Raw genomic sequence first — 27,943 nt, forward strand, 5'->3', positions numbered from 1 at the left:
AAGGCTGAAGACTAGAATGTTCTTGCCTTTGGTTTATGAACAGAGATATTTGTAGTATTTTTAGATCTATTGGTATCATCCATTTAAGGAAGATGTGTACAAAGTAGCTCATATTCTAAAACCCAAACTTTTAGGGTCAGAAAGTTCTTCTGGCTCAACTAGTCAACCTCTTCATTTTACCAGTGAAGATACTAAGACACACAGTTAACACAGTGCCTTTTACAAAATAAATGCTCAATAAATATTTATTACATGATGAACCACGATAGGTAGCTATAGGTAGAGACAGAACAAAACCCCACGCCTTCTGATACTTCACAGCCTCTGAAATGGCTTAGTTGTCTCTCATCAGCGGAGACTCAACCAAGAGGAGGGTTGGCCACAGATAGGACATCAACAACAACCCATGGTCTGAAAACATCATTGTCACACATGCGAATTCGGAGAAAGAGAGATTTTTGAAACATGTTTTCTGGGGCAAGGTGTAAGAGGATAGTTGTGACAAATGGAAGTGGGGAAAAAAACAAAGTGTCTATATTTGACTTCCTTTTTTTGGTGAAAAATTTTTAGTGAGCTTTGCTAAAGTAGATTTCATGGCTGAACCTTGATCCATGTGAAAAGATGCCTGGACCTGGACGTGGCTGAAGAATGATATTCAACACGTGATGGTGATTAATTTGGTCATTTCAAGAAACCTCCAACATTCCATCCGTTTTTGAGCCTCAGGTATTTATGGATTGCTTCATAAGAAGTAAAAGCATATCAAGAGAACCCAAATTTTTATTTAATTTAAAAAATTTAATTGAATTTTTGAATTCAATTTAAAAGAACAAATGAAGGTGTTCGTGAAAAAGAAGAGGAAGTACATGTGGGTTTTTGAAAAGTGGGCTGCAGGTTCCCTTTTCTAGGAGGCATTGAAATGAAAACAACTGTATTTCAAATTAAATGGCTGGGCCAAGTGGTAACTCTCTGCATATGCTCTTGGATCACTCTGTCCTTTTTGGTAAAGTTCTTATAATTGAATGGTGCTTGCCAGAACATGAAATGGAAAACACAAAGAATCCTGTGTAGATTGAACTATAAAACCATGTTAAGCAAACCTTCCTAGAGAGGGGACAGGCACCTGGCAATGTACACACATACATATACTCTTAACACTCAGCCCACACTCTCCACTCACCTATTCATACAATTACACATGGAGGAAAAACACAGGTAAACAAGAGTCTTAACAGATTTGAAGATACACAAAAAAGTTGGTTGGGTTATTTAGCACTTGCTGAGTCGCTCAGGAATCTATGGCAATAAATCTACTTCAAAATATGAAAAATTTCTATTCTCTATGAGTAGAGATAAGTGATAAGCTATTGGTGTTTTTCCAACCTATTTTCAAAGCTCCTTACAAAAATAAATCAGTGTGTCCTCTAATAGCTCTGAAAAAGAGTTTGAGTGATCATTTTTCCTTTGTGAATTTTTTTTAAAAAGAAATAAATGTCCATAGTTATGAAAATCTTGCATTTAGTTACATTCAGAGACAAACACAGTCCAGTTCTCCTTGATGGAAATCGTCAGTCTGTCTGCTCATTCTCTTTGACTATAAAAGATCTTTTGGGATGAAATGCATTGGCAGTGCAAAACAAGGGTGGAGGGGGAGAGTCCATTAAATAAAGTAATGATTGAATTAAGCACCCAGATGAGTTCTTTGCCAGGTTATCTGCAAGCACAAGACTCTACTGTCATATTAGGATACACTTTAAGTACCACGTTCTTATTCTCATCAAAGAATAAGATACTGAGTGAGGACATCTTTTCTGGTACACAGCAAGGCTCAGGGATTCCAGGAACGACGCCCACAGCTCTCACTATACTCTGGATGGTAGCATGGTTTGATGGCTTCAAAGACTAGAAAAGAAATGGGAGAACACATAAGTTAGGTGGAACTCCTTTCCCACTCTTCACTGTTCATCCCTAAGGTACGTACGCAACGAATTCAACAACTTTATAACGCTCTGGCATCATTACCCGTTCAGCACGATCTCCTATACCATCATCACCAACATGGTTATCATTTATTAAGTACCTGCTACGTGCCAGGCATGTTATATATAGTATCTGTGATCCTTATAACAAAACTACCATTTTTAAATATTTTACAAATAAAGAAATAGTCTCAAAAAGCTTAAATGACATGTCTAAGGTCAAATAACTAGTAAGTGGTAGAGTGGGTATGTGAATCCAGTTATCTAAGCCGGAATCACTTAAAACAATTTAGTTGCCAAACAGGGGATTAACACACTCTAGGGTGTTTTCAACAACAGGACTGCAACAAAAACCATTTGTTCTTGATTCTACGCTAATCATAATGAACCCTAGCAAACACCCTATTTAATTAACATAGACATATTATTACCACTGCTATAGCGATAGTTATACTTTGTTGTTAAAATACAACCAAGCACATCAAGGAGCACTGATTTATTTAGTAGTCGCCACCAGGATGAACTGGACGGTAATCACTCCACTGTAATTATTCACCTCTTCTTCGGAGCACAAATCGGGGTTAAGAAGATCACCCCATTGGCCACTGGGGGTCACTGTTGCTTCATGGGTTCAGACTTCAAGGCAGTCGTGTTAGAAGTGTTCCAAGTGTGGGCCATATATATCTTCTGGGAATATTCTAGGGGGCCGAAGGTTATCTCATGGATATCGGAAGTTTGACCAAGGAAGAAAAATTTGTTCCTGAGAAAATGCCAAATGGAACCATTAACATCCATGTGAGGCAAGCGGTTTTCTTTAGAGTGCCAAACAGCTCTGCTCAGCCTTAAAGGACAGTCACTTTTCCAAGCCCAGAATGTTCGGGTATTGCCAGAGTGGCATGAACTTCTTCAGGAGAGATGCCACGCTTTTCAGCATTAGTTTTCCCCAATGTCTCTCTAAGGCAGGTGAAATGAGTTTTGTTTTAAATATATTTAGAACCAGAAATTTGGTAACTTGCCAGAGATCACATGTCAATTCAGAAGTGGGATTTAGGCCAAAACTCTGGGTTTTTAATTTCAAGACTTCAAGCCATGTTTCTCATGGCTCAGAGGCACCTCTGAGTTGATATTTTAATTTCATACCCCTAAACCTCCCAGTACGGGAAACTGGAACAAGTTAAAAGGTTAAGGTACATACAAATCAAGGGAGAAGCAAATAATATAGAAAGCTGGCATACCACTAAAAAAAAAAAGAAAGAAAGAAAGAAAAGAAAATGGATTATTTTTGTTAGACAAAGGGCAAATCCGATTTGCCTCATCCCATCTTTTAACTTTAATTAAAGAAATTATCTATACATTAGACTTTAAATTTATTGTGAAGGGCCATAAATCATTTAAAAAATGATCTTGATGAGGTGCAACTTTTTTTTTTTTACTCTTTCTTCCTAGAAACTTTAAGTATATGTTGAAAAGAGTTGTTAACTTACACTCAATTAGCTTTGCAAAGCAAGGTATTCTCCCTTTAAGAAAAGGAAGTCTATGTTGTTCTATTTCAGGTATCTTGTGCCTTGCAGCATCGCCAAAATCTGTGTAACTGACACAGACTGTAATTGGTATTGTACCGTAGAGATCAATAACCACTGTCGTTATTTCATCAGTATTGGTAATTTCCAAAGAAAATTTTTGCAGCCATCCACTTTTCTCTATTGATTTATTCTTAAGACTCAGTGATCCAAACAGCTTATAATAATGTCCCAAAGGATTTTTTTTTAAACCATAGATTTTCTGACATTATTCTGTGACTTTTTATGTCTTAATGACTCCTATAATATTTAAATTTCATAAGAAGTGCATCTATTTAAGTAGAAGAGGTCTCGAAGGATAAATACTGCTCTGCATTGCTGTTCTCCAGTGCCTGGAACAGTATATGCTCTGGGCACTGAATATTTACTAAATGGATGAAATACTTCTAAGAAATAGCTTACCCTCCATCATACCTATTTCTGTGGAAATAATTCCCATCAACAAAAATAAAAGTTTCTGTGCAAATGACCCAGAGTAGATACGGAAAATATTCATGGGTGTTTCCTAGGAAAATTCCTGTCCTTTTTTTTTTTTTTTTTTTTTTCTTAAGCTCTAACTCACAAATGATAGATTCAGAAACTATGAACAGTCTCTGGTGGGCTCGCTGGAATTCAGGAATGGGCCCTTGATTCTGAGTTGGTGTGTCTTATCAGACAACTTCAATTTTCTAGGGAGTTTCCCCATTTGACTCACTATGGAATCCTCTGATCAGGCTGCCATTACCAGGAATCATTATGTCATGCACAAAAGATTCATGCACTAATTGCTCATTTGAAGCACGCTGCCAGTCTATAATTTGTTTGTTTTTGAGTTCAGATCATGCTTCTCATGACTCTCTTGATATAGCTTAATAAATTTGTCCATCCCAAGTGCAGTCTGTGTTATTTCCCTCCCTAGTCTCTGTTTTTAATGCGAGTAAAACATGACTTTAACATCAGTTGAGGTGATTTTTGCTTAGGTAACTCAGTACATCAAAATTTAGGATTTTTCGGTCATCTTCTCATGACCAGAGATTGGAATTGGAAACTCAGGAAAGTAATTTGAGGGTCTATCACTTTGAAGTCATTACATGTGAATTTCTTCTTGATATAGGATATTTGGCTCAACGTGTTTAGATTCTTTGCTGCCCAATTCTATTGTCTTTGCTAGCCTTAGCTTCCGCACGATTCCATGAAAAAAATAACTCCATTCCTCTAATCCTTGTTGGTTCTCTCGCATCTCGGTCAGCAACAATGGCTCAATCATTCTCATTTCATTTGAAAGCTCTGTTTTCCATCTCCGTTAAGGTGGTGAGGGGGAAGCAAAGGCATACGACTTGGCCTTAGCTATATGGGTATTTTTCATCTCATGGCAGAATTCCAGGGGTCTCTCCCTGGGAGAACAGATTGGCTGTAGGGGCTAGAAATCAGAAAAATCCATGCGGCCGTGTCTGTGAATGAAATCTGCAGTGGTCCGGCCCGCACCTGCCAAGCGGCGCCTGATGTCCTCGAGTTGAATTTGATTACAAATGCATTAGCAAGGGAGAGTGTGTCATCAGCTAAGAGCCTTCATTCCTGACCTGGGCCATGGGGTTTTGCTCCACACTCTCCCAGTCCAGCCCACATGGGTGTGATAGCCCAGAAACTATCTAATTGGAATCAGTGAAAGGGCAAAGCCTGGAATTTGGGAAAGGCAGCACACAGCTGTTCTGAATTACAGAACAGGTTGTCGACTTTTGCAGACGGAGAGCCCCGCCATATAGAGCAGGCTTTCGCGAAGGAGGCCAAAAGGAAGGAGGGCCAGCAGAGGAGTCTGGCCTGGGAGAACTTTTCTCTGGGGCAAAATGTATATCTAAAGTCTGAAAGTTCTTTGGCGCCTCAGTTATTCCACATGTGTTTGTACTGATCTGGTCAGAGACCTTATTTTCCTCTGTTGCTCCGACTGTATTTTTCTCTTAATAGCTCGCTCTGGTTACCATGTTGGAAGCTGTACTGATAATAGCAATGCTTATTAATTACCCCTAACATAGCAGCTTCGTATTGCTTCGTGTTACCCATCCTTTTGGTTATCACACCACCTGAAAGCCACAGAGCCTGGAAGGCCGAAAGGGAACCACTAGAAAGCCTTAAAAGTTAAGCCGATTCTCACAAGGTGATGAGAGACGGAGAACTCCATGTAACAGCCAAACTTCCACTCTCAACTTGGCAAAAGGAAATCTCAGGCTCAGAGAGAAAACTCCACACTTCTCCCTGTTATGTCTCCCTGGAGTTCTGATGCCATTCCAAGTTTTGACAAATATTATGATGAGTTCAGTTGTTGCAACCAATGCTGTCCTGATTCTATTACTCTCCAAAGAAACGTTACTGGAAGAGCTTACAGGCTGTTGAACCTGCAGGGAGAATCCTATTTTAGGCTTTGTGATGTTTGAAAAGGGAGTAGAAACATTTGTAAAACTTTTTCTTGTCTTACATCTTTTATTCTCTTGATCCCTTTCCCCATTTGGTCTTCCTTCAGCCCCCTACATTGAATTTTCTGTTCTCCTCGGTCTCAACAATGACCTTTAATACAAATATTAATAGCAAATACTTATGGAGCGCCTACCATGTGCACGGTGTTCTACTGTTTTGTTTACCCACTGTTGTTATTATGTAGAAACTATTGTTTTTATCATGTACTATTGTACCCATTTCAAAGTTGAGAACACTAACATACAGCTGACCCTTGAACAATGTAGGTTTGAACTGCATGGGTCCACATATACGTAGTTTTTTTTTTTTGGATAAATTCAGTAATGCAAATGTATTTTCCCTTCCTTATGATTTTCTGAATATTTTCTTTTTTCTAGCTTACTTTATTGTTAAGAATACAATATAGAATACATGTAACATAGTAAATCCATGTTAATCTACTGTTTATGTTATTGATAAGGCTTCCGATCAACAGGTGGCTATTAGTAGTTAAGTTTTGGGGGAGTTAGGACTTACTGATGGATTTTTGACTGTGCGAGACATCAGTGCTCCAAACCCCTGTGTTGTTGTTCAAGGGTCAACTGTATGAGTTCTCCCCCAAACCACATTTAGCCCTCAATTTTGCTACTCAAAGTGGGATTTGTGGACCAGCAACATCAGCAACACCTAGGAGCTGCATTGGATATGCAGAATATTAGGCTATATGCCCGGAACCACTGGATCAGAACCTCCGTGTTCCCAGGCAAACTGCAGCCGCATTACAGTTAAGAAGTCCTGCTACAACCAAGCATGTACATTTAATCATTCTGCTGCATTAACACACTTCCCTCCTTAAACTTATCTGTTACTCTTAACTTATCCCTAGAAGTTTTATTTTTAATTTTAATGTTTATTTATTTTCGGAAGAGAGAGAGAGAGAGAGAGAGCGCAAGTGGGGGAGGGACAGAGAGAGAGGGGGACACAGAATCTGAACCAGGCTCCAGGCTCTGAGCTGTCAGCACAGAGTCCGACGTGGGGCCCAAACCCACGGACCAAGAAGTCCTGAAGCTGAAGTCAGAGGCTTAATCGACCGAGCCACCCAGGCGCACCCCCCCCCCATAAGGTTTTTAAATAATTATTCTTTGCATCACTGAGAACCATCATGAAGAACTACCAAAGCAATGGCAGGGTTTTGCATAGTCAGAGCAAGATGGAAGGGGTAAGACGGGGTAAATGTGGCAGAGCGGAGACCAGACCAGGTCTCCAGAGTGGGTAGTTGAAAACTCACTGAATAGCTCCATATTGTCATGGCTCCCTGGGTATGAAAATTTGGAGTCAGGAAAAAAAATTATTTCCCCAGGCTACATAGAAGAAATCACAGTTTACGAGTGTGAGAGATTATTTGGAAAACTCACAGACCCACTTAAAATCAGTCATCCTGGGTTCAGAGACAGATTGAGAATTCATTTTGTCTCTCAATGCCACAAAGCAACCCACACTATAAAGTTTCATCACTGTTAACATTCTGCATCTTTGTGGTCTGTTTTTAAATGCTATCCCGGGGCGTCTGGGTGGCTCAATTGGTTAAGTGTCCAACTTTAGCTCAGGTCAGGATCTCATGTTTTGTGAGCTTAAGCCCCGTGTCAGGATCTGTGCTGACAGCTCAGAGCCTGGAGCCTGCCTCGGATTCTGTCTCCCTCTCTCTCTGTCCCTCCCCCCTCATGGCTTTGTCTTTCTCTCTCTCAAAAATAACTAAACATTAAAGAAAATTAAAAAAAAAAATGCTGTCCCAATTGGCAAAAGTTTTGTTTGACAGTGATATACCCTTTATGAATACTTAGACAAGATAAGGCTGTTTATATCATAGTAAATGTATATAATTCTTATTTTGTGTTTAGATTTAAAGAACATGGAGTCGACAAAAATCCTTGGGAGAGACAAGTCTTAGAAGATGTAGAAAACTTTTTCTTCTGAGACTTTCTAAGAAGAAAACACAATTCCAATCAAGTTACTGGCCCAGAGGCTGACCTGCTTTTGTTTGGCCAGACCTTTATGCATGTGTTCCATTAAACATCCCAATGAGCATGACACTAGAACATGAACATGATAACTTAAAGATCTATAGGTAGAAGTTGCTCACTCTTTGAGGCAAAAGATTTTTTTTCTCTGTTATTATGCAACAGCAAAAGTTGATTCCCTTCAAGTTTTGAGAAAAAGAACAAAAAAACCCCATCTCTATTCTTTCTCTGAATTCTATTCCTACAGCCCCTTTTCATTGTATGTCAGAGATTCAAACCGTTATAAGCTAAGAATAGAGGTTCAGAGATAAGCCTAACTGAAGGCCAGAGGGCACCACTGTACTTTACTAACTCTAAATTCAAAGAAAATAGTCACTTGGATTTGCTGTGCAAGGCAGTGGTGGGATTGGGGAAGCTTCTGAGAATATATTCGTCAGGATACTGAGTACTGATACGATACAGTACAGTTTCCACTGATTTTGGAAGAGACACAGGTAAGCTCTGACCGGATGAAGTAAATTTTGGAAGAAGCTTATAGAGTCCACATACCCTATGTTACCTTTGTTTTTGATGTTTATTAGGGAAGCAAATGAAATAAGTATCTGGTGGATTTCATGAGGTGAGTTTACCTGGCCCAACCCTGATCCTGACTCTGGTGGGGCCAGTTCATCTCATGAGAAACTATTTGCCAAAAAATTCTGCACAGGGCATCGATGCAATTAGTCCTTTCCCTTCCTTTCCCCCATGACATCTAGTCATTCTCTGAATATCCTCTCCAATATCAGCCTTCTGTCCTTTGCGGCTTGCTTATTGTGGGCAGATACAGATTTGCCCCCAGCTGAGTAGACCACATGGCTGATTGCACTGTGTTTGGAAGAAGCACAAAACACATATTTTACATTTTTTCTCATATCCTTCCTCATACCGATACTGACTTCATATCACCTTAGCAACCATTAAAGAAAAACCAAGCGTAACCATTCTTGCCTAGTACATGTCAGAAGGCAATAAATAAGTGTCCAGATGGATTTCGTAAATGAAAACACACTCTCGGTCAGTGTGTCTTTCTCCTCTACGGAAACAGGAAGTATAGGACAGAGAACAACGGCTACCTTTGGCATGGGGAACTGGCATGCTCCGGAGCAATAATAGGCATCGAAGGATTTGGGGGAGATGATCCATTCACTCCAGCCAATATCCGCAAAGTCCACTTTAAGGTACCGCCTGGCACAATTGCGCGGTTCAATCCATTGCTTTCTTCTGGCCTTCTTCAGGGTCTGCTCATCAAACTGGAGAGTCTGGCTCTTCTGGGGGGGTCCCTTTCTCTGTTTCTTTTTGTTTTTAGTCTTCTCTGGGGCCTGAGTCTGAAGGGTCTTGTAAGGCTTTCTCTCCTCCCATACCCCATCCTCCCTATACTGATATTCTGCCCCAGGAAGCTCGTTGTTCTGCAGAGGCAGCAGGACCCCAGCCGAGCGCTTCCTTCTCCGTTCGGTAGAAAGGGCAGCCTTGATATGGCCGTCCGGTCTAGGCACAGCTCCAATGGGGAAATTCCGGTGCCTCTGCAAGCTTGATACCACACTCTCCGGCTCAGAAATGGCAGCATCGTTGGCATACACCAAGATATAAGGCTCGGGGAAGGGCAACATCTTCTTTGGCAGCTGGTGTCCTTTGGAGGTAATGTTAAATCCTATGAGGAACTCTTCATTTTCCTTGGCCCTTCTCAAGAGCTGAGTGATGTCTTTAGACAGCCAGGACCCAAGGTCTCGATGAGATTTGGCTACGTCTACTGAAAGGTGACCGAGGTGTTGACTTTGGTTTCTGTCAGATTTGAGGATCCACGCAGAGAGATCAATCAGAACGTGTTTCCTCTGAGCATGAGGTGAGCATCCTCGGGATGCTGGACAACTCAGGCTGATGTTTATTAGCTCTCCAATATAGAAATACAGTGTGGCAGATAAAATGTTTTCAGACTTGGTTAGAGAAGTCAGGTTAAAGATGTGTAGTCCTTTGCTTCCAAGGGTTCCTAGGAAGGGAAAAAAAAAAGAAGAGTAAACAAGAGTAAGCAGGAACCCTACCTGCCACCACATACAAAAAGAAACTCAAAATGAGTTAATGGCCTAAATATAAGAGCTAGAGCCATCAAATTCTTAGAAGAAAATATACAGGTAAAATCTGCCTGGCCTTAAATTTGGCGATGGATTCTTAGATAATGACACCCAAGATATGAGCAGCAAAAGAAAAATGGATGAAGAAAATATTTTCAAATCATACACCTGACAAAATGCGGTATCCAGAACATGTAAATAATTCTTACAACTCAACATCAGAAAGTCAAAGAAACCAATAAAAAATGGCCAAGAACATCAGATAGACATTTCTCTAAAAAATATATTTAAAGGGCCAACATGCACATGAAAAGATGCTCAACATTAGTAATCACTGGGGAAATGTAAACAAAAATCACACTGTGGTACCATTTGACATACACCAACCTAGCTATAAGAATGAAAAACAAAATAAGTATCAGCAAGGATGTGGAGAAACAGGAACACTTTACATTGCTGGTTGAAATGTAAAATGCTTCAGCTGATGTGGAAAAGTTTGACAGTTCCTCCAAAAGTTGAACATAGAGATATCATGCGAGCCCACAACTCTATTCCTTTATAGACAAAAGTAGTGAAAACAGGTATTCAAACAAGTACATGTACATGCATGTTTACAGTAACACTATTCACAATAGCCAAAGGTGGAGACAGCTCAAACCTCCATCAACGAATGAATGGAAAAACAGTGTTCTATCCATGCAGTGGAATATTAGCCATAAAAAGTAATGAAGTGATACCTGCCACAATGTAGAGGAAGCTTGGAAACATTGTTAAATGAAAGAAGCCAGCTACAAAAGGTCACATATTGTATGACTCAGTTTACATGAAATGTTCCAGAACAGCTAAATCCGTAGAGACAGGATGCAGACTGATGTTTTCCGGGGGCTGGAGGCATGCAGAATGGGGAGAAACCTCTTATTGGGTAGGGGGTTTTATTCTAGAATTATAGAAATATTTTGGAATTAGGTAGACTTGGTGGTTAGACAACCTTGTGAAGGTATCGAATGTTGCTGAATTGTTCACTTAAAAATAGTTTATTTCACGTTATGTGAATTTCACCTCAGTTAAACAAACAAAAACGATAATAGGAGTAATTTTAAAAGCTAGAGAAAGATTAAAGCAAGGATTCGCCGTTTTTACTGATTTGCTTTTTCCTTTCCTGAAGCACTACAAATGTGTGTAAGTTGTAACACAACAGTAAACTTACTGGTATCAGAGCTGCGAGCTCTGGCTTTTCATTATGAAACTACCAAGAGCTAGTCCTGTAAATCTGGATTGGAATATCTTCTTATTAGTGGGAGTGTATAGCCTACTGGTTACAAGCATTGATGAGATTACATTCACCTTGATTCAAGTCCTGACTCAGCCACTTTGGGCAAGCTAGTGTTCTCATTCATAACATGGAGATTGTGTCTACATCTACTGCCATCGGCATTAAATTAGGTGTGTGTAAAGCAGTTCATAAAGCACCCAGAAAGGGTTTCTCTAACTGTAATTCATTATTGTTATTAGTGTATTATGGGATTATATCTTCTACCTGCCTCACAAAGTTTACGGTGCAGGATGGGGGTAGGTGAGCAAGACCATCTAACTCAATATTCAGGTAACTTGCGCGGAACAATGAGCCACACATTCAAACGTGTCATAAAGAATTAACACTGTTGCGGAGCTTGCCTGGAGTTTATGACCTCTCAAGAATTCAAGAGTTGAATAATTTCTTCTTTCGATGAAATTACTGACCTGGGTCAAATTGTGTTCCAAGTCTTCAGAAATGAGAGTAACAGAACAAGAGATTGATTAGGAAGGGCAGAGGCTGGTTTCTTCTCTTCAGATCATCTACCAAATTAGTGGTAAGGCTGAGGTTAGACTCAAGAATGCCCAGTCCTGGGACCAGCCACCAGAGCCCGAGTCCCCCTCCGTGCACTTGTTCCATATACATACTGGTTTCAGAAACATATACGCAATCGTGAGATTATGTTCTTGATCAAAAACATATTTCAGTAAAAACAAAACATTTCTACAAAGACGTGGAAACTTAGAATGAGTTCCCTGAGTCCGCAAGCACAAGGGAAGTGCAATGGGAAACATATTTTACTCATTTTTAACACCGTGTGAAGGAAAAGGAGGAAGCTGCCATTTGTGCCCATTTGTATAATCCATGAGACCAGGATAATATTTTACAGACCTTTACAACAAAGCCATGGCATCAGGGTTGTTCAGAGACTCTAGCCTTAATTCGTACCAGTCACTGTAGCATATACTTTTACCCAAACTTCTTGTAGCAGATGGAAGTTTAAAATGGAAGGAAGAGAAGTCTCTGTTCTAAGTATGTGGCAATCGAATGGTTGCCAAACAGACATCCTGGCAGGGAAAAAACGAACTACATGGGATCTGGGTGGTAGTGTCTTAATGGGTAAAGTAATAGTGCTCCTTCGCCCAACAGTTTGCTTCAAAATGTATCCTCCTGGAAAAAAAAAAAAGTTCCCTCTTTCAAACTGTTTCCAGACACCTTGTGACCTGCTGTTAAGCAGCCTCCACCCCTGTGTCTAATCTTCAATATCCTCTCGTAAATGCTTCAGAATCTGTCAGGCTGCCTCTTGTGATGGCTCTCATTTTAGTTCAGTACACTATTTTGAAGTCAAAGCCCCGTGGCCCAGGCCCAGCTCCACCACGCCCACTAGCTGTCCTCAGGCAAATAATCTAAGCTCTTTAAGCCTCAGTTGGCTTTGTTATTATTTGTTTATTTATTTATTGACAGAGAAAGACAGGGGAAGAGAGCGAGAGACAGACAGAGAGAGAGAGAGAGAGAGAGAGAGAGAGGAGAGAATCCGAAGCAGGTGCCATGCTCGGCGCGGAGCCCGACCCCCCGGCTTGATCCTACGACCCTGGGATCATGACCTGAGCCAGAATCAATAGTCCATGCTCATCCTGATTGAACCACCCAGGCGCCCTTCGGTTTGCTTATTTGTAAAAAGAGTCCAACAGCATCGACTGCAGAGGTGTGCAAATTAATTGACAGAATGCAGGCAGAGCTTGCAGCACACAGAAAATCTCAACGAATGTTAGCTAACTAGAACGGTCTGTCCAACATGGTGGTGACTGGCTATTTAAGGTTGAACGGCAATGTGCTGTTCAATGTAAAATGCACGCTGGATTTCAAAGACTTAGTACAAACATGAATGTAAAATATGACATGAATGTAAGTTTACATCGATTGCATATTAAAGGATAATATTTGGATGGATGGGGTTAAATACTGTGATAGATACTGTGATTTAAAATAAGAAATACATATATTTGGTCTTTGTCCTGTGTCTGTCACAGAGCTCCTAAAACCCTTGGAATTTCCTAGGTGATGAGAACTATACAGGTGCCTTTTGTTATGTTAACAAGGTGAATTTAGAGGACTGGTGGGGATGGGGCTGGTTGCAGGGGAACCAACCCACTGATTAGAGGGTTGGCATTTTTAGTCCTATCTCTGATTCACAAGGAAAGAGGAGCCAGAGGTTGAAGCCATCACCAAAGGCCAATGATTCAATCAATCATGCCTATATGATGAAGCCTCCACAAAAACCCAAAAGAATGGCATTCGGAATGCTTCCAGGTTGGTGAATACATGGAGATTTGGGGAAAAGCAGCACGCCTGAGCAAGGCATGGGATCTCCACACCCTTTCCCCCTACCTTGCCCAATGCATCTTTTCCATCTGGCTGTTTCTGAGTTGCATCCTTTTATAATACACTGGTAATCTGGTAAACAAATACATTTCCTGAGTTCGGTGAGCTGCTCTTGCAAATTAATTGGACCCAAGGAGGGGGTCATGGGAACCTCTAATATGTGTGTAGCCAGTTGGTCAGAAGCACAGGTAACAACCTTGGCTTGCGACTGGCATCAGAAGTGGAGGGTGGTCTTGTGGGCTGAGCCCTTCGCCCGTGGGACCTGATGCCATCTTCAGGGAGACCAAATTGAATTCTCAGATACCCTGCTGGTGTCTGAGAATTGCTTGCTGGTACGGGGAACTTCCTCCCCTCTCACCCACACCAGAAACTGGGTACAGAACATTTTCAATATAATCGTATGTTATTAAAATTAATTTCACTTGTTGTTTCTCATATTTTTAAGCGTGGCCACTAGAAATTTAAAATTACATATGTGGTTCACATTTGTGGCTCAAATGAAATTTCTGCTGGACCATGGCAGTCGAGGATAACCACCGCTTTTATAGTCACATATAGTCCAAAAGGGAAGAAAAAAGGCATTTATTTCTTTCCAAGTGCAGAGAAGAATTAGGATTTTGCTAAACATGAATCCTTAAACCAAAAAGTGAACCGGGCAAAAGATTCCCTTCTTGGAATGCGACATACTTTCCTTTACCAAGAACATTAGATAAAGATAATTTTGGTGATTACTTTTTAATTTTCCCTCCAGCTGTAGCTAATTGGTTCAATCTGCAGTCAAAAGTCTAAGGTTAACAAACTGCTCCAAAATAGAGTTAAAAGAGTTAAATGGGCAGTTTAGCGACAGTGCTTTACGGCATAGCGATTCTACACATAGCTTCAGTTGTGTTATTTGGGTATCGCACATGGTCATCCACTACAGTCAACAAAGAACCAGAAGCAAAGCAAAACCAATGTTTCGGTTTAACAAACATGAGGGTGTCGAACACCTACTAGGGACTGGACCCTGCCCTGGGTCTCAGGGCTGCACAGATAAGCAATAAGCAGGAAGACAGATAAGCAATAAGCAGGTAGTTAGACCATGATGACGCCACTTGCTGTCAGAGGTGTGAACTACATTCTTGGAGTAGCACCAAGGAGGGAGCAAGTAACTTTGAGCATGTAAGGGGAAGAAGGATACACCGGGAAGTTAACCTTTGAACTAGACTTTTAAGAATGACGGGAAAAGGGGAAGTTGGGGGTGGGAAAACGGAAGGAGCACGTTCTGGCAGTATGCAATACTGGAGGTATTTGCATAGCGATATTTCCAGTGTTTTAAGTAGACATTTATAAAATATCCCAAATTAATCTAGATTTTTGAAGTCCTAACAGACATCTAAGCTGCCAAAATTCAGAAAAGGGATGGCCAATTCACATCTAGCTCCTAACTACAGGTGCTGTATTATGCCCAGCACTCAATGTCTTTGCCATTTCTACCAGGCCAGGGGGTGCATTAGTCTTGGCTGTTCTAGATGACCTCGACTCCCTCTTTGTTCTAATAATAAGCTACAAGTCTCAGCCATTTTGCCAGAACATTTTTTGACTTCTCCAACCCATACTTTATTTTTGCCTTCTTTAACCTTAAAACATTTAATTTCTGTGCAAGTTAATGCTCCTTCCCTCCAAACGCCCCATCAAATGCTTAGTATTTACAATGGATGAAAACAGGAATAAGAGAGTCGTGCAGAGTTGCATGGAGTTGAGTGGAGAGGAATAACTAAGGCGATAAATACCTCCCTGAAAGTGGAAATAAGTGATAATATGTATTCAACCACTCTCATGCTTTTTATCTGATGGAGTTTTAAAATTAATTTAACTTTTCCAAATGAGAGTCTTCACATACTTAAGAACAGGGGTTTCGCAGTAGGCGTCTTGCTCTTCTCCCTGGGTAGTTGAGTCTTATCTACAGACACAGGTATATATGTTCAAATACCAGTAAATGAAAAATGCTAGAGTGCTCGCTTTTTCTTTTCTTCTGAACTATTCTGATACTTAGCTATCTGGAATTATTGAATTAGAACCCCAAGGTACGCTTTCTGATTAATAAGAACAAACTGACACACTAATAATATAAAAAAAAATGGTGGGTTTAATCAGGTGAAAAAAAAAAACCAAGTTAACGAATTTTCAGGCTGTCTGTAGTCTTCAGGTACCAGGAAGCATTAACTGCCACACCAATCTAACTATATCTAGAGTTGCATGCTTAATTCTGGGTGTTCTCATTTTAACCAATTTATTGATACAGAAGAGAGTAACCAAGATGTTGACGGGTCTGGAAACTGTGTCTTACAAGTTTGAGTTGAATAAATAGAGAATACATGGTCTGAAGGAAGAAAAAAAAATAGTTTACCAACGTTATGAAAATTGTTTGCGAATACTTAAGGGGCTGAAGAGAGATTGGGGTTTTTCTCTCCGGGGTCAAAGATGAGAATGAGGTCTAAAGGTGAGAGTTGAATGGAGGCAGTATCCAGACCAATATGTAATGACTTTCTAAGTGTCTAGTACGATAGGGAGACCCTTCTGTGGGACTGAGCAAACATAAGATAGTCCTAATTCAAGACTATTGCAGGAGGATCTTTTTCTGATATGGAGGGTGTGGGAGATGCACTAGATAACCTCTCAGATCCCTTGCAAGGAACTGCAACAGGCTTTATTTTCAGCTCTTCCTAAGGAAACGTTTTTGACGCCAAAATATAACTACCAATAGGTGGTGCTGTTTTCTTACTGTTTTCTGGCACTGGCACAAGCTTGGATTTTCCTTGCTTGGGAACACATCAACTGCAGTCTAGTTAGGATTTGCCATTGGCGTTATAATTTTTTGAATTTTCTAAAATCATCACGTCTGTGAATTTAAAAAGCCTCCAGAAGTCAGGTGAGTTTCAGCCACACGCCTCTTCGAACACCTGTCAGGGTTTTGCACCTGCTGCTGTTTCTTCCTAGAATGCCTTCATCTGCCCTGCTGTCCTTGATAATCCAGACCTGCTTTGTTAAGGCAGAGAAGTGGCACCACTCTTGAGGCACGCTTATCATGACAACCCACTCCTTCGGTTGGAATCCCACTTCTAATATGATTTTCATCATACTGTCGCTCCTTCCTAAGACCAAGAACTCCTTAAAGGCAAGGTCACCTGTAGTAACTTTTATCAGATTCGTCAGCCCCAAGCATAGGGCTTAACTCTAAAGCAGTACTCAGTAAATGCTGCTTTCATGAATAAACGGACCGAGTCCAGCCTATTCGTTGTAGAAATTCAAAAAATGAAGCACCAGCTAGGTAACATTGATTTTGGAGAGAAGCCCAGGTCTTCTATTAACTATATAGAATTTTTTAGGGAGTTTGATTAATAGATAAAGGCAGAGGATTTATTTCTGTTTTTATCTGAAGTCAAAGCACCTAAGCCTAATAAAACCAAGGACTCAGTAGGAACCTGTAACTTAGGACAGGCCGTGCTATGGCAAGGTTCAGCTCCTGTCAAGGAGTAGCTGAGGCGGTGCCCAGGGAGTGGAAAGTTCACCTTCGTGCTGGCCCATGCAGAATGTTTTCAGAGGGAATTAGGACATATAATGGAAAGCTTTCTATGTAAAGTCTGATTTTAAAACAAATAGCCTAAATGAAATCTTGATGATTAGTTAAATCCCCAGAAAGCAGGAAAAACATTGTAGTCATACAGAAAATACGTAACCAAGGACAAGTTTTTTCCCCCCACTTCTTTCTCCCAAGTACAACTGCTAGAAATGCCAGGGTGCCTAGGAAAGCGTCGCATACACCTGCAGCCACTGGCTGAGTGCTTGCGGATTACTGACTCCAGATGGCTGCTTCTCTCTGCCACCTTCAGCTCTCAGGCAAAGGCAAGATGGAGACTTTCTAAACAGAACAGAAAGTCACAGAATTTTGTTTTTCTTGCAGAGTGCCGTCAAACGACTGAGTTTTATGGGATTCCAAGACAACCATTCTCTATGTCCAAAGTAAAACATGGCCAAAGATGATATAATGTAGGTTTCTCTAGAACAGCAAAATGTTCATTAATCAGTTTATCTACTCTTAGCCTCTGCCCAAGGGCATTCCTAGACTGTGAGCTCTCAGAGGGCAGACCCGTGTCCTAATAAATCTTTGAACTCCTAGTACTTTGCACAGTCTGGAGTATTTATATCCTGAAAAATATTTGTCAGATGTGTTGAATGAACAACTGTGTAAACTCACCAGATTCAAAAATGTTTCCTACTTAACACCAAAATGAGAAAAAAAAAAAAAACAACAACTTTCAAGTAGTTTCAACTTCCCAAAGTCAGCAGAAGCCCTTCTTGGGCTTATGTACCATACGGCGTTATGGCGTTTCCTTTCAGTTCATCAGGAAAAAAGGCATTATTAGAACAGTTGTATATAAAGTAGAATAGCATTGCCATTTGACACGTACATAGTAAAATGCCTCATGGAAACTTCTCTCATGGCAAGTTTATTTTTAAAGGATCTTTTGCCTGGCTAATAGCTTTTCTACTATCTCTTCTTATCTAGTCCCCTGAACATCTAATTCAGCTCAACTGAAATATTTACTGAGTGCCTGCTATGTGGCAAACTACACCAGATCCTCAGAACACAAGAGTGAAATGAGATATGCTCTTTGCACTTCAGAGACTTGCTTTACACATTCCTCTTCCATATCCCCCTTCTAGCAGGTCTATTAGGCTCCCAACTCTCTGAAACTATGACAGAAGGGTAAGAAGTCTTTATTAACTTACTTGAAAGCCCACTCCAGAGAAAAGACTACCTTAAAGATGCTAATATACCTTCTAAAGTGAAAGAAGCCTGCTATTGTATAAATTAATAAACCATTTGTCCACAGAAAGGTCCACTGAAAGCACCAGATGAGATCAGGTCTCACACGTGAATCAATCCTGGATTTTAGAAGCTGGTTATAAGCTACTCAAAACCTTAGGGACATGAGGTTAGACAAGTATGTCTCGAACATGCATCAGAATCACCTTGATGGCTTGTTAAAATAGAGATTTCTGCGTCCCACCCCCAGAATTTAATTCAGATGGTCTTGGGTGGGCTGGAGAATATCCAACAAGTTCCCTGGTGACACTGATACAGCTAATACAGAGACCATCCTTTAGAACATTTAACCTCACTACAACAAAGTGTAGCTGTGCTCACTCAGCCATCAAGGCCAGGACAGAAATAGTACCTTCTTGAATGTGGGCTTGGGGTATTATGGATTGTATTACAAGAGGACTATCACCTGTTTATATTTACATTGCTGTTGTGTGTTACAAACAGTTGCACGTGAGCCCCATTTTATGTATGCTTATGGCTTTGTGGGAAGCTAGAGAGAGACACCTTTTAAAATATTAAAATATCTCATTTATACAGAGCTTCTAAACTTTTAATGCATTTTCCTAATTGAGTTTTACTGTCTGTGACACTGGCACAGTAGGTATGACTTAACCATTTGATAGTTAAAGAAACTGAGACTGGCAATGTTAGATAAGTTGATTAATTAGCAATTCAACCAAGGTTAGCCTTTAGATCTCTTAACTCAGCCTCAGGTAATAGAAAAATTAAAGTACCAGGAATCTCTTCTTTGCTTGAAAACCATTTACCGTAACCCATGCCTAAGTGCAGCCGTTACACTTAATTCAAATAGTCTTTAGTTTAATTCCATGCAATATTTTAATTTTAAATTTTCTTTGAAGGAAAAGCAAATAAGATCGTATTGGGTCTCAGTTCATTTACCTGTAAAATCAGATGATTGGACAAAGAATCTTGCATTTCTACAACTATTGGATGCCTTTACTTTATAAAAGGAATATTTAAAAGAACTCACTCAGTAGAGTAAGAAATACTTACTGAAGATGGTAACACCGAAGCATCAGTTTGTCCCCAAATTTTATTCCTAGTGGGCCCAAATAAAACCTAGGCACTGCATTTACTGTGGTTCTGTTGCCAAGGAAAGATGGTGTGAAAGTTAAGTCCATCACTGAAGGACTCAATAAACACACTGCTCAATTAGCTCTATGACTTACATGCATAGGTGTTTGAAATAAATAGACATCTATGCCTTTAAACATATCATCCCTAAAAAGTGTTTTACCGAAAGTACTGTTTCAGGTACGAATATGTTAGGACACAACCACTACTAATATGTGGTAGACCAGCAACTTCATGCATTTCTAAACATTCCATATATGAGCGCTCTTCAGTTACACTGTCATCATTTACTACTGCCCAAAGTAGATATTATCCTGGTATACTCGTGTCACTTGACTAATACTATGTCAGTGTTTCCATTACATAATTCTATGTTCATGGGCTCATAACCATAACAATGCACTCTGAACTGAAACTTGGCATAGGAAGTTCAAGCTGAAACTATTTGTGATGCTAAACTTATTTCCACTACCACCACTAAAATCAAGTTAGTAAGTTACTAATTACTAGGATATACACACTGAATAGATGGGAAAACCATCCAAATTTGGAGAGAAAACTTCTGATGTTGTAGCAAAATTTCCTGGGTAGCAAATAGAAAGTATATGCAAAGTTGCTCAATATTTTTCACTAGGCTTTTTGATAGGTATGATTTTTATTATGTCTAATAAATACAACAAACATTGGTGATTATATAAGGGATTTGATAGGTGTCTTGAGTGTATCTGTTTGTTTTTTTTTTAGTGTCTTTCATCAAGACACTAATGGTGATACAGTTAAACAAAGTTATGTGTGTAATCTCCAGTGAATTTTTCCACAAATAAAGTAGCTTTTCTTTTAAAAGCATCATACTAGCTGTGAACTAATGCAGATCAAGTCCAGAGAAGACAACAATGGAGGAGAATTCATAAAGAAACTGGGAAAATGGGAATTTAATAACAGAGAGATTCTATGATTACATTCAGAGAAGTTTAAAACACGAAAGCAGGAAGATGATATGGTGCCAGTTGGACCCAAGTCCAAAAAGTAAAAATGGAAGTTACCATCCTGACATGGGTATTAAATGGGACATGAGAAACGAGACCATTTTCAGTTGTGATATTTACTTGCATTTTGCATATCTTCCTTTCCTGGGGAATTAGGAAGTGTCCGAACCAGTGTTTCCCCAACTAGATATCTTAGAACCATAATTTTCTAAAATGCTCTCTCAGAGGGAAAATGATCCAGTCTTAGGAGGACTCACTATCATTTAAAGGCCCTGAGATTCCCATAGCAAATAAGAATGATCGTTTTTTTTCCCCAAACTTATTTGACCATGGGACCCAATTTTCTGTAACACCTGTTAACATCTTCCAAAGACACCTTTTATAAAATTTTCTCCTAGAAAATTAGACTGGAATATTAGAAATAATAGGTTTTGAGCTGAGCTCACTCAGTATGTTTGAAAAATTGTCTGGTAAATACAGCGTGACATCCATTTCTTCTTCCATGTAAGGGGGGTTGAACTTGCTCTCTTTAAGGCCTCTTCTACATATAAACTTGTATAATTCCAAAATGCCTAAGAGCAGATTTGACATTCATGTCCCTATTTAATTTTTAGAGAGATCTAAACTGGGTCAGTCAAGTGCTCATAAATTTCATTGCTTGCGTAAGATATATGTGACCACCTTAATATATTCTTAATTATGTATATATTTTTAATGTATAAATATTTCCTGAGTGAATTACCTACGTAGGGGATGTTTTGCCCACTGACCCTCATGGTCTCTTGGCTTCTTTGAGTGTGTCTGACTATACTAAAAAGCCAGATTTAAATAATTTTTTTTCATGTAACGCATTCTCTTTCTCTTTTCCATTAGTATGGATAATCAAGAATTCATGGTATTATGGATTTTTAAATGTCAGAGATTGTAAAGCTGTCTTGCCCATTACAGTAAAAACTTCATTAAGGGCTGTCATGTATTCAAAGTAGTATGTAATTCACAGCAGCCATGCATACACCTCCCTTCTCCAGATGTACTGTTGTCTTTTGAATACAAACGTTAGATAACCCAAGTGCTCTTTAATTTCACACCTAGTTTCTGGGTGCCAGAAATTTTAAGGTAACTACGTTTTAATAACGTTATTATATTCCCTTGCCATTAAACCCATTAAAAGTGATGTTCTACCACTGGCCCGTGGATTTTACAAGGATGGCCCCTACTGGAATGCTCGATTTGCCCTTAACTCTGTCTTTTCCAAAGGCTTACATTTTAGCCTCGCACTTCAAAATCACATCAAATGATAACCCTTTATTTTTAAATAGTTTTGGTCTCAGTAGGAAAGACGCTCTCTTTCTCATTGAAGGAAAATATTCACTTTTGGGTCCGGATTACCTCAATTTTCCAGTCTGTGTGATTTTTTTTAAAAAAGGTGACACATATTCACCGAAATGTCATCTTTTTGTAGTTACATTTCATGAATTAGAGTAATGATACTTTCCTAATAAGAACATGTGTGATTTAATCACTTTTCCTAAAGAAGTTAAATTTGTGAAGAGGAAATTTAAAAGTAAGCGGCTATGGGAATAATGAGAAACTAATGAGCACAAAGCGTGTACCCTAAAAAATCAGGCCAGGAGAAAACCTTCGGTGAAATATTCTCCTTTTTACACACAGTAGCCACGGACCACCTAGACTAAGATTAAAATAAAAGCTGATTTCATATGCCTCTGGTGTTCCTACAAGAGGGTGTGTTTTTGTAAATCTAAACTGCTCTGTCGTCAATAGTTTTGTAAATTACTTCTTACAAAGGAAAAGATAAAACCTATCTTTATGTAAACCCTTACACATCACAAAAAGACTTAGGAGCGTTCCAAACTTACGGTTTTGGCACACCCACTGCATAGCATGGAGGGAGGAGAAAAGGGGTTAGCAGAAAGTGTATTTAGGATGAATGCCACCCACCATCAAGTAATGGTTTAAGTAGAAAGTAATCAGAGGGATACCACAGCAGCTACATTTCAACCAAAGATATTCTAGGTTTAGAACAATAAATAATTTTAATCAGGTATGTTCCAAGGAGCAAATAGGGCTCTAAGGCTATAACTCAGCCTGAATAAGCACTTGGAAAGTCTGCCTGATCAGCAGCCACTCCACATACACAGCACACCATCTGACCTTCCACTAAAATTTGTAACATCGTTGCTATAGAGAAGCCCATGTGCTGTGAAACCTAAACACCATGGGCTAGAAAACATATCTGATTTATTAAAGCAGACAGCATCTTTCACCTATATCAGAACATACGTCGCAAGACAAAGAGAGTTATGGAAACGTTGATATGGACAGAGGAGAGGGGCACACATAAAAAGCCTTAGCACCTTCCCCAAATCGTGCCTTCTTAGAGCCAGAACTGCCTTATAATAAGGTCTTTTTAGTGTGTTAGTAACTAAACACTCTTGGAAGGGGTCCAACATGAACCACCTCTCCAGGAGTCTCCGATGCGGTAACATGACACTTAAGCTTCCACAAAAACCAGTGTCTACGTTTGATGAATAAGTCATTAAGACCGTCTCTAGGATGCTAAAGGGATTACCTTCCTTATCAGGGCACACAGCCTTGTATATATGCTTCAAGCTGCAATTCATCATTTCAAGGGAACTTCTGGCCTCCGTATCAGAGTTTATCATTTGATGGTATGAGACCAGTGAGACTGATAAGGGACACTGAAATTATAATGCACAGAATGAGCAGAAGCCCAAAAGTCCAAGGGGCCTGAGTTATTCAAATCCTTATCCATCTCCCACACATGGTTCACTCAGCCTAAAACAAACATACAAACAACTATGCAATAGGTGTGAATGAAGCAAACTCACAATCCACTTCCAAACCCTGTGATTCATACTAAAAAATGAAACTTGTTGATAAAAAAAACACACTATATGTCTCTTGGGTGCTTTGGCTACTCCCTAGGAATATCACACACACACACACACACACACACACACACACAATCAAGGTAAGAGCGACTTGAGTATCTTCATTTACTGCCACCTGCCTTGCCCACCCAACTTCTCTCCAATTCCTGTTGTTCCCACGCTGCTCCTTCACTGAGCTCTGCTCTCAGAGTTGCACTGAAATAAACAAGGCATTCGCTGGTCTAGTCAGCTGTGAGGATAGGCTCAAGTGGCTGGCATACCAGGGAGAGGGCAGCCCTTTACACATTATGTTCATGGTTTTAAGAAGAAGGTGAAATCTGGTTCAGCTCAGACTCTAGCTAAAGACTCTGCATTAGAAAGCATAATTCACCTTTATTGTAAATGTCATCATGCCTAGGAGCTCTAGAGTGTATTTACAGTGTCAACCTAGGGCTTTCCTTGATGGATGCTTTGGTTTTCCTTTTTTTCCAGGAGTCCTACATATCAAAGCTTCAGGAGATTTCTTTCTAGTGATTCTGACAGAACGGATAGAGCATGAGGCCAGGCCTCCTTACTTGAAGATTCTTGGCTATTTTTCACCGGTTCACTGAAGACAGGCTTTGCAAGTTACATTTCCCTTTATCGTGAATGTAGTGAACAAAAAAGCCTGATGCGTCTTCAAAGCATATAAACCGAGTCAGTGTCCAGGAAACTTTCCCTCAAGCTGTTAGCACAAGGGAGGCAGGCTGTTAGCATAAGTTATTCGCTTCACCACAGGGGACAGGAGAAACCTTGTTAAACCATGAATCTCAGTCCGCAGTGATCTGTGTGTTGAAAAATGGGATGAGCAGATTTTCATCGGCGGATTCCAAGAGGTGTTTACATCCACGCTGTCCACCCCCGCCCCCCTCAACTCCTCCCAGGGTGGAATAGGTACAACCCCTATTTGCCCAGATGGGTTTTAAATAATCAGAACACCAGACTACCTGGTTTCGTTTGTGTGTTTGCCACCAAGGGACTATCAGATAGAAAGTGTCAAATACAGTAAACACAGAGAACTGTGCAAGTCAAGAGGGGGTGCAAGGTCTGGAGAAGCGACTGTCTAAAGGGCGAGGGGAAGGCGTCTAGTTCCAGTGTGACTTTTCTCTCTGGTGCCTCGGGTTGGCAAAGAATGACAGCTGCCTTTAGGTAGACATGGCTAAAGCCCAGTCCAAGGGAATTTCCGCTGGCTGGCTTAAGAAACATCAGCACGAGGGACCCCAAGAGCGCTTCAGACACCTAGCGCCGGAGGGCTCCGCTGGGCAAGGGATAGCCCCTCACCCTTTTCCAGGCAGTTCCTCCAACCCACCCCTACCTACCGGGCTGCTCAGCGCCTTTCTTCTCTCCAGATCTCCCTCTCAATTCAGGCTCTAAAACTGGGATTACTCGCTGGCGAAACGCGGGGTGTGACGGGACCGAGGGGCTCGGTGGGCGGCTGCACAGGGTGAGGGAAGGTCTCTAGGTCGCATCAGAGAGAGGAGAGCAGACAAAGAAGCTGTATGTAAGTGTGTGTGTGTGGGGGGGGGGGTCCCAGGAGAAACCTGCGGCGGGACCGCGGAAAGGGGGCGTCTCGGGCACTCACCTGATGCTCCGGCTCGAAAGCTGCGGACCGTGTTGCCTTCGCGCAGGGGTGGGGGGCGCAGGGGCTGAGAGCCCCGCTCGGAGGACCGCTGCGCCCGTTCCGCCTCGGCCCTGCCGCCGCCGCTGTACCTGTCATAGAGCCGCAGCATGTGCTCCGACACCTTGTCGTGTGGCTGCAGCACGGGGCCGGGGCCACCACCTGCCGTGCGGTCTCCTGGCACAGCCCTGTGCGGCTCCGGGACAGTGCGCGTCAGTCCCTCTCCCCGCGCCAGGCTCACGCAGAAGCAGCCTAGCCACAGGCACAGCAGCCGGAGCGCCCCAGCCATAGCGACGTCCCGGCGCCGCGCGTCCGCTCCCCGCGTGGCGGGGGGACACGCCGAGGGCGCGAGGGGCCCGCGACAGAGCCGAGGGTTGAACTTCAAATTAGCTGGGGCGAGGGCGCCGGGGGCTCCAGGCACTGCTTGAGCAGGACCCCGGCAAGTCGCGCTTTTTGCCCTGGCCGATCTCGGACCGGCAGGTGGGCTCTTCCTGGGCAGCCGCGCGGACCTCCCCGGGGCAGGGCGCTGCTGGAGCCGTCCTCACTGGTACGCCGAGAAAGAGCTTCAGTCGCGGCGTGTGTGGCCGGGGTGTTTTCAGGATCTGTCTCTATCCTCCCTCCCCTCTTTATCTTCCAGAACAGCCAGCCTAAGCGGCGGCGCTGGGGAAAGCACCAGCTTCGGGCGCACTGCCGGAGCCCGGGTGCGCGCAGCGGTCCGTAGGGCGCTCGATTGCCTTTTCCAGGGATTGGAGCGGCCGTGGTGCGGCAGGTCCGAGTTTTGAGTGTGTGTGTGTGTGTGTGTGTGTGTGCGTGTGTGTGTGTGTGTGTGTGAGAGAGAGAGAGAGAGAGAGAGAGAGAGAGAGACGGAGAGAGAGAGAGAGAGAGACTACTTCGTTCTTTGGCTGATCTGTACAGTCCGCAGCCAATCTCGCCCCGTCCCTCGCAGGCAGCTTGGACCCTGCTACAGCCGGAGAGAAGGGAAGGGGGAAGTAACCAGCAAACCAGCAGGGGGAGAGAGAGAAGAGGAAGTAGGGGTGGGGTGGTCGGGAGAGGAGGAAGAAAAGGTAGGAGGGACAGAGTATTTTTTAATCCCCTCAAGAATATAGGTTGTGTCCCGGCCTTCAAGAGGGCAGAGGAAAGCAAACTTCCTCCTGGCTTGTTTCGCCTCTGATACCAGACAAAATCAAGATGGGAACAGCATCCTTGCCTCCTTTCCTGAGCCTCTCCTTATCTAAGTTGTGGACCCTACACCTGTGCCCGGTGGCCACCTCTTCCGGTCTCTCTGAGGGCTTACGCATCTACCCTTTGCATCTCTCCTTAGGAGATGAGTATGTGTGAGTCGGTGCATCTTAAAAACAAACAAGTAAACACACCACAACACACACAGTTCACCACTTCATTCCCCTTTAAAGGAGTTTCTCTGCAGGAAGGTGGGTGAGGATGAAACACAAGTACCTCTGGGGGATCCAGGAATCCAGAGCAAGCTGTTAGGGTTGCTAATTCTGAGACCTTTACTCACTCTCTCTTTTCTTGGCTGACTTGGCCTTGGTGGCTCAGTAGGTTAAGCGTCAGACTCTTGGTTTCAGCTCAGGTCATGATCTCAGTTTGTGAGTTCAAGCCCCGCATTGGGCTCCATGCTGACCGGTGAGTGCTGATAACTTGGAGCCTGCTTGGGATCCTCTCTCTCCCTCTCTCTCTGCCCTTCCCTTGCTCTCTCTCTCTCTCTCTCTCTCTCTCTCTCTCTCTCAAAATAAATAAACTTGAAATAAATAAATTGGCTTTTCAATGTGACAATTCTGTAAATATTCTTAGCAGGGAGCCTGGCCTGGTGGAGTAAAGACAGCAGCCAATGTCTGTTGCAGCTATCTGTCCCCTCCTTTGTAGCAGAGTCAGGCTTATCGAAAGGAAGATAGGCTCCTGGATCATACTGGCCTTCCAAATCCCAGTTTTTTCTTTGAAGGGGAATAAGGACACATCCCTTTTAGACTTTTGTTCGGATGAAATTGGAAAGCAGTGCTGAAGTGGCCAGCACGCTGACTAGCCTTTAACAAGGGCTCAATCTCTTTTTATCCCAAACTTATCCCAAAGGCAGAAGACTACATTCTCCCCACTCTGTCGCTTCTCAGCCCCTTGCGGTTTGGATTTTGCCCCCAGCCATCCCCAGAACTGTTCTGCAGATAATAACACACACTTCAAGGGTGGTTGGGAGGATGGAATGGGATCGTGTGTGATCTTTGCTTGGCATAAAGAACATAATAGCTTTTGTGATTAATAATAAAGACCCAATTGCAAAATTTCAATAGGCCCTGGGAACTCTCTTCTGTGGATTTTTCCCTGTGAATCTCTGGTTCTTTTCCTCTCCTTTCTGCTTTCCCTCAGCTCTGTGAGTTGCCTCCTCCTTCCTCCTCTTTCCATTGTTCCTCACATCCTCATATTCTTCCCTGGAAGATGCCAAATTGAGAAGAAAAATCTTCTTCTGCCTTGATGGTCCCCTCTGATCTTTAAATACATAGTCCTGGGTCTCCACCAGCCCCACTCTGCATCATCAAAATTTCATCCCTCTCCCCTTTGTAACCATCCCTGAAACTTCTCTTCCATTAGCTTTTGTGTATATATCTATGGCAACCTTTGTTACTCT

At 41.8% G+C, this 27,943-nt stretch overlaps 1 protein-coding gene across 1 annotated transcript; it reads right to left on the bottom strand.

Moving 5' to 3' along the window:
* Positions 1–231: 231 nt before the first annotated feature.
* Positions 232–26,317, bottom strand: BMP3 (bone morphogenetic protein 3). The gene is made up of 3 exons (XM_006931036.5): positions 25,270–26,317; positions 9,117–10,027; positions 232–1,902 (listed from the first exon to the last, which is right to left on the bottom strand). The coding sequence occupies exons 1-3, from the start codon at positions 25,592–25,594 to the stop codon at positions 1,711–1,713; spliced, it is 1,428 nt and encodes a 475-aa protein (XP_006931098.2). The 5' UTR covers positions 25,595–26,317; the 3' UTR covers positions 232–1,710.
* Between the last annotated feature and the right edge of the window lie 1,626 nt (positions 26,318–27,943).

Source organism: Felis catus, chromosome B1 (assembly GCF_018350175.1).
Source record: "Felis catus isolate Fca126 chromosome B1, F.catus_Fca126_mat1.0, whole genome shotgun sequence".
NCBI classification, from domain to species: Eukaryota; Metazoa; Chordata; class Mammalia; order Carnivora; family Felidae; genus Felis; species Felis catus.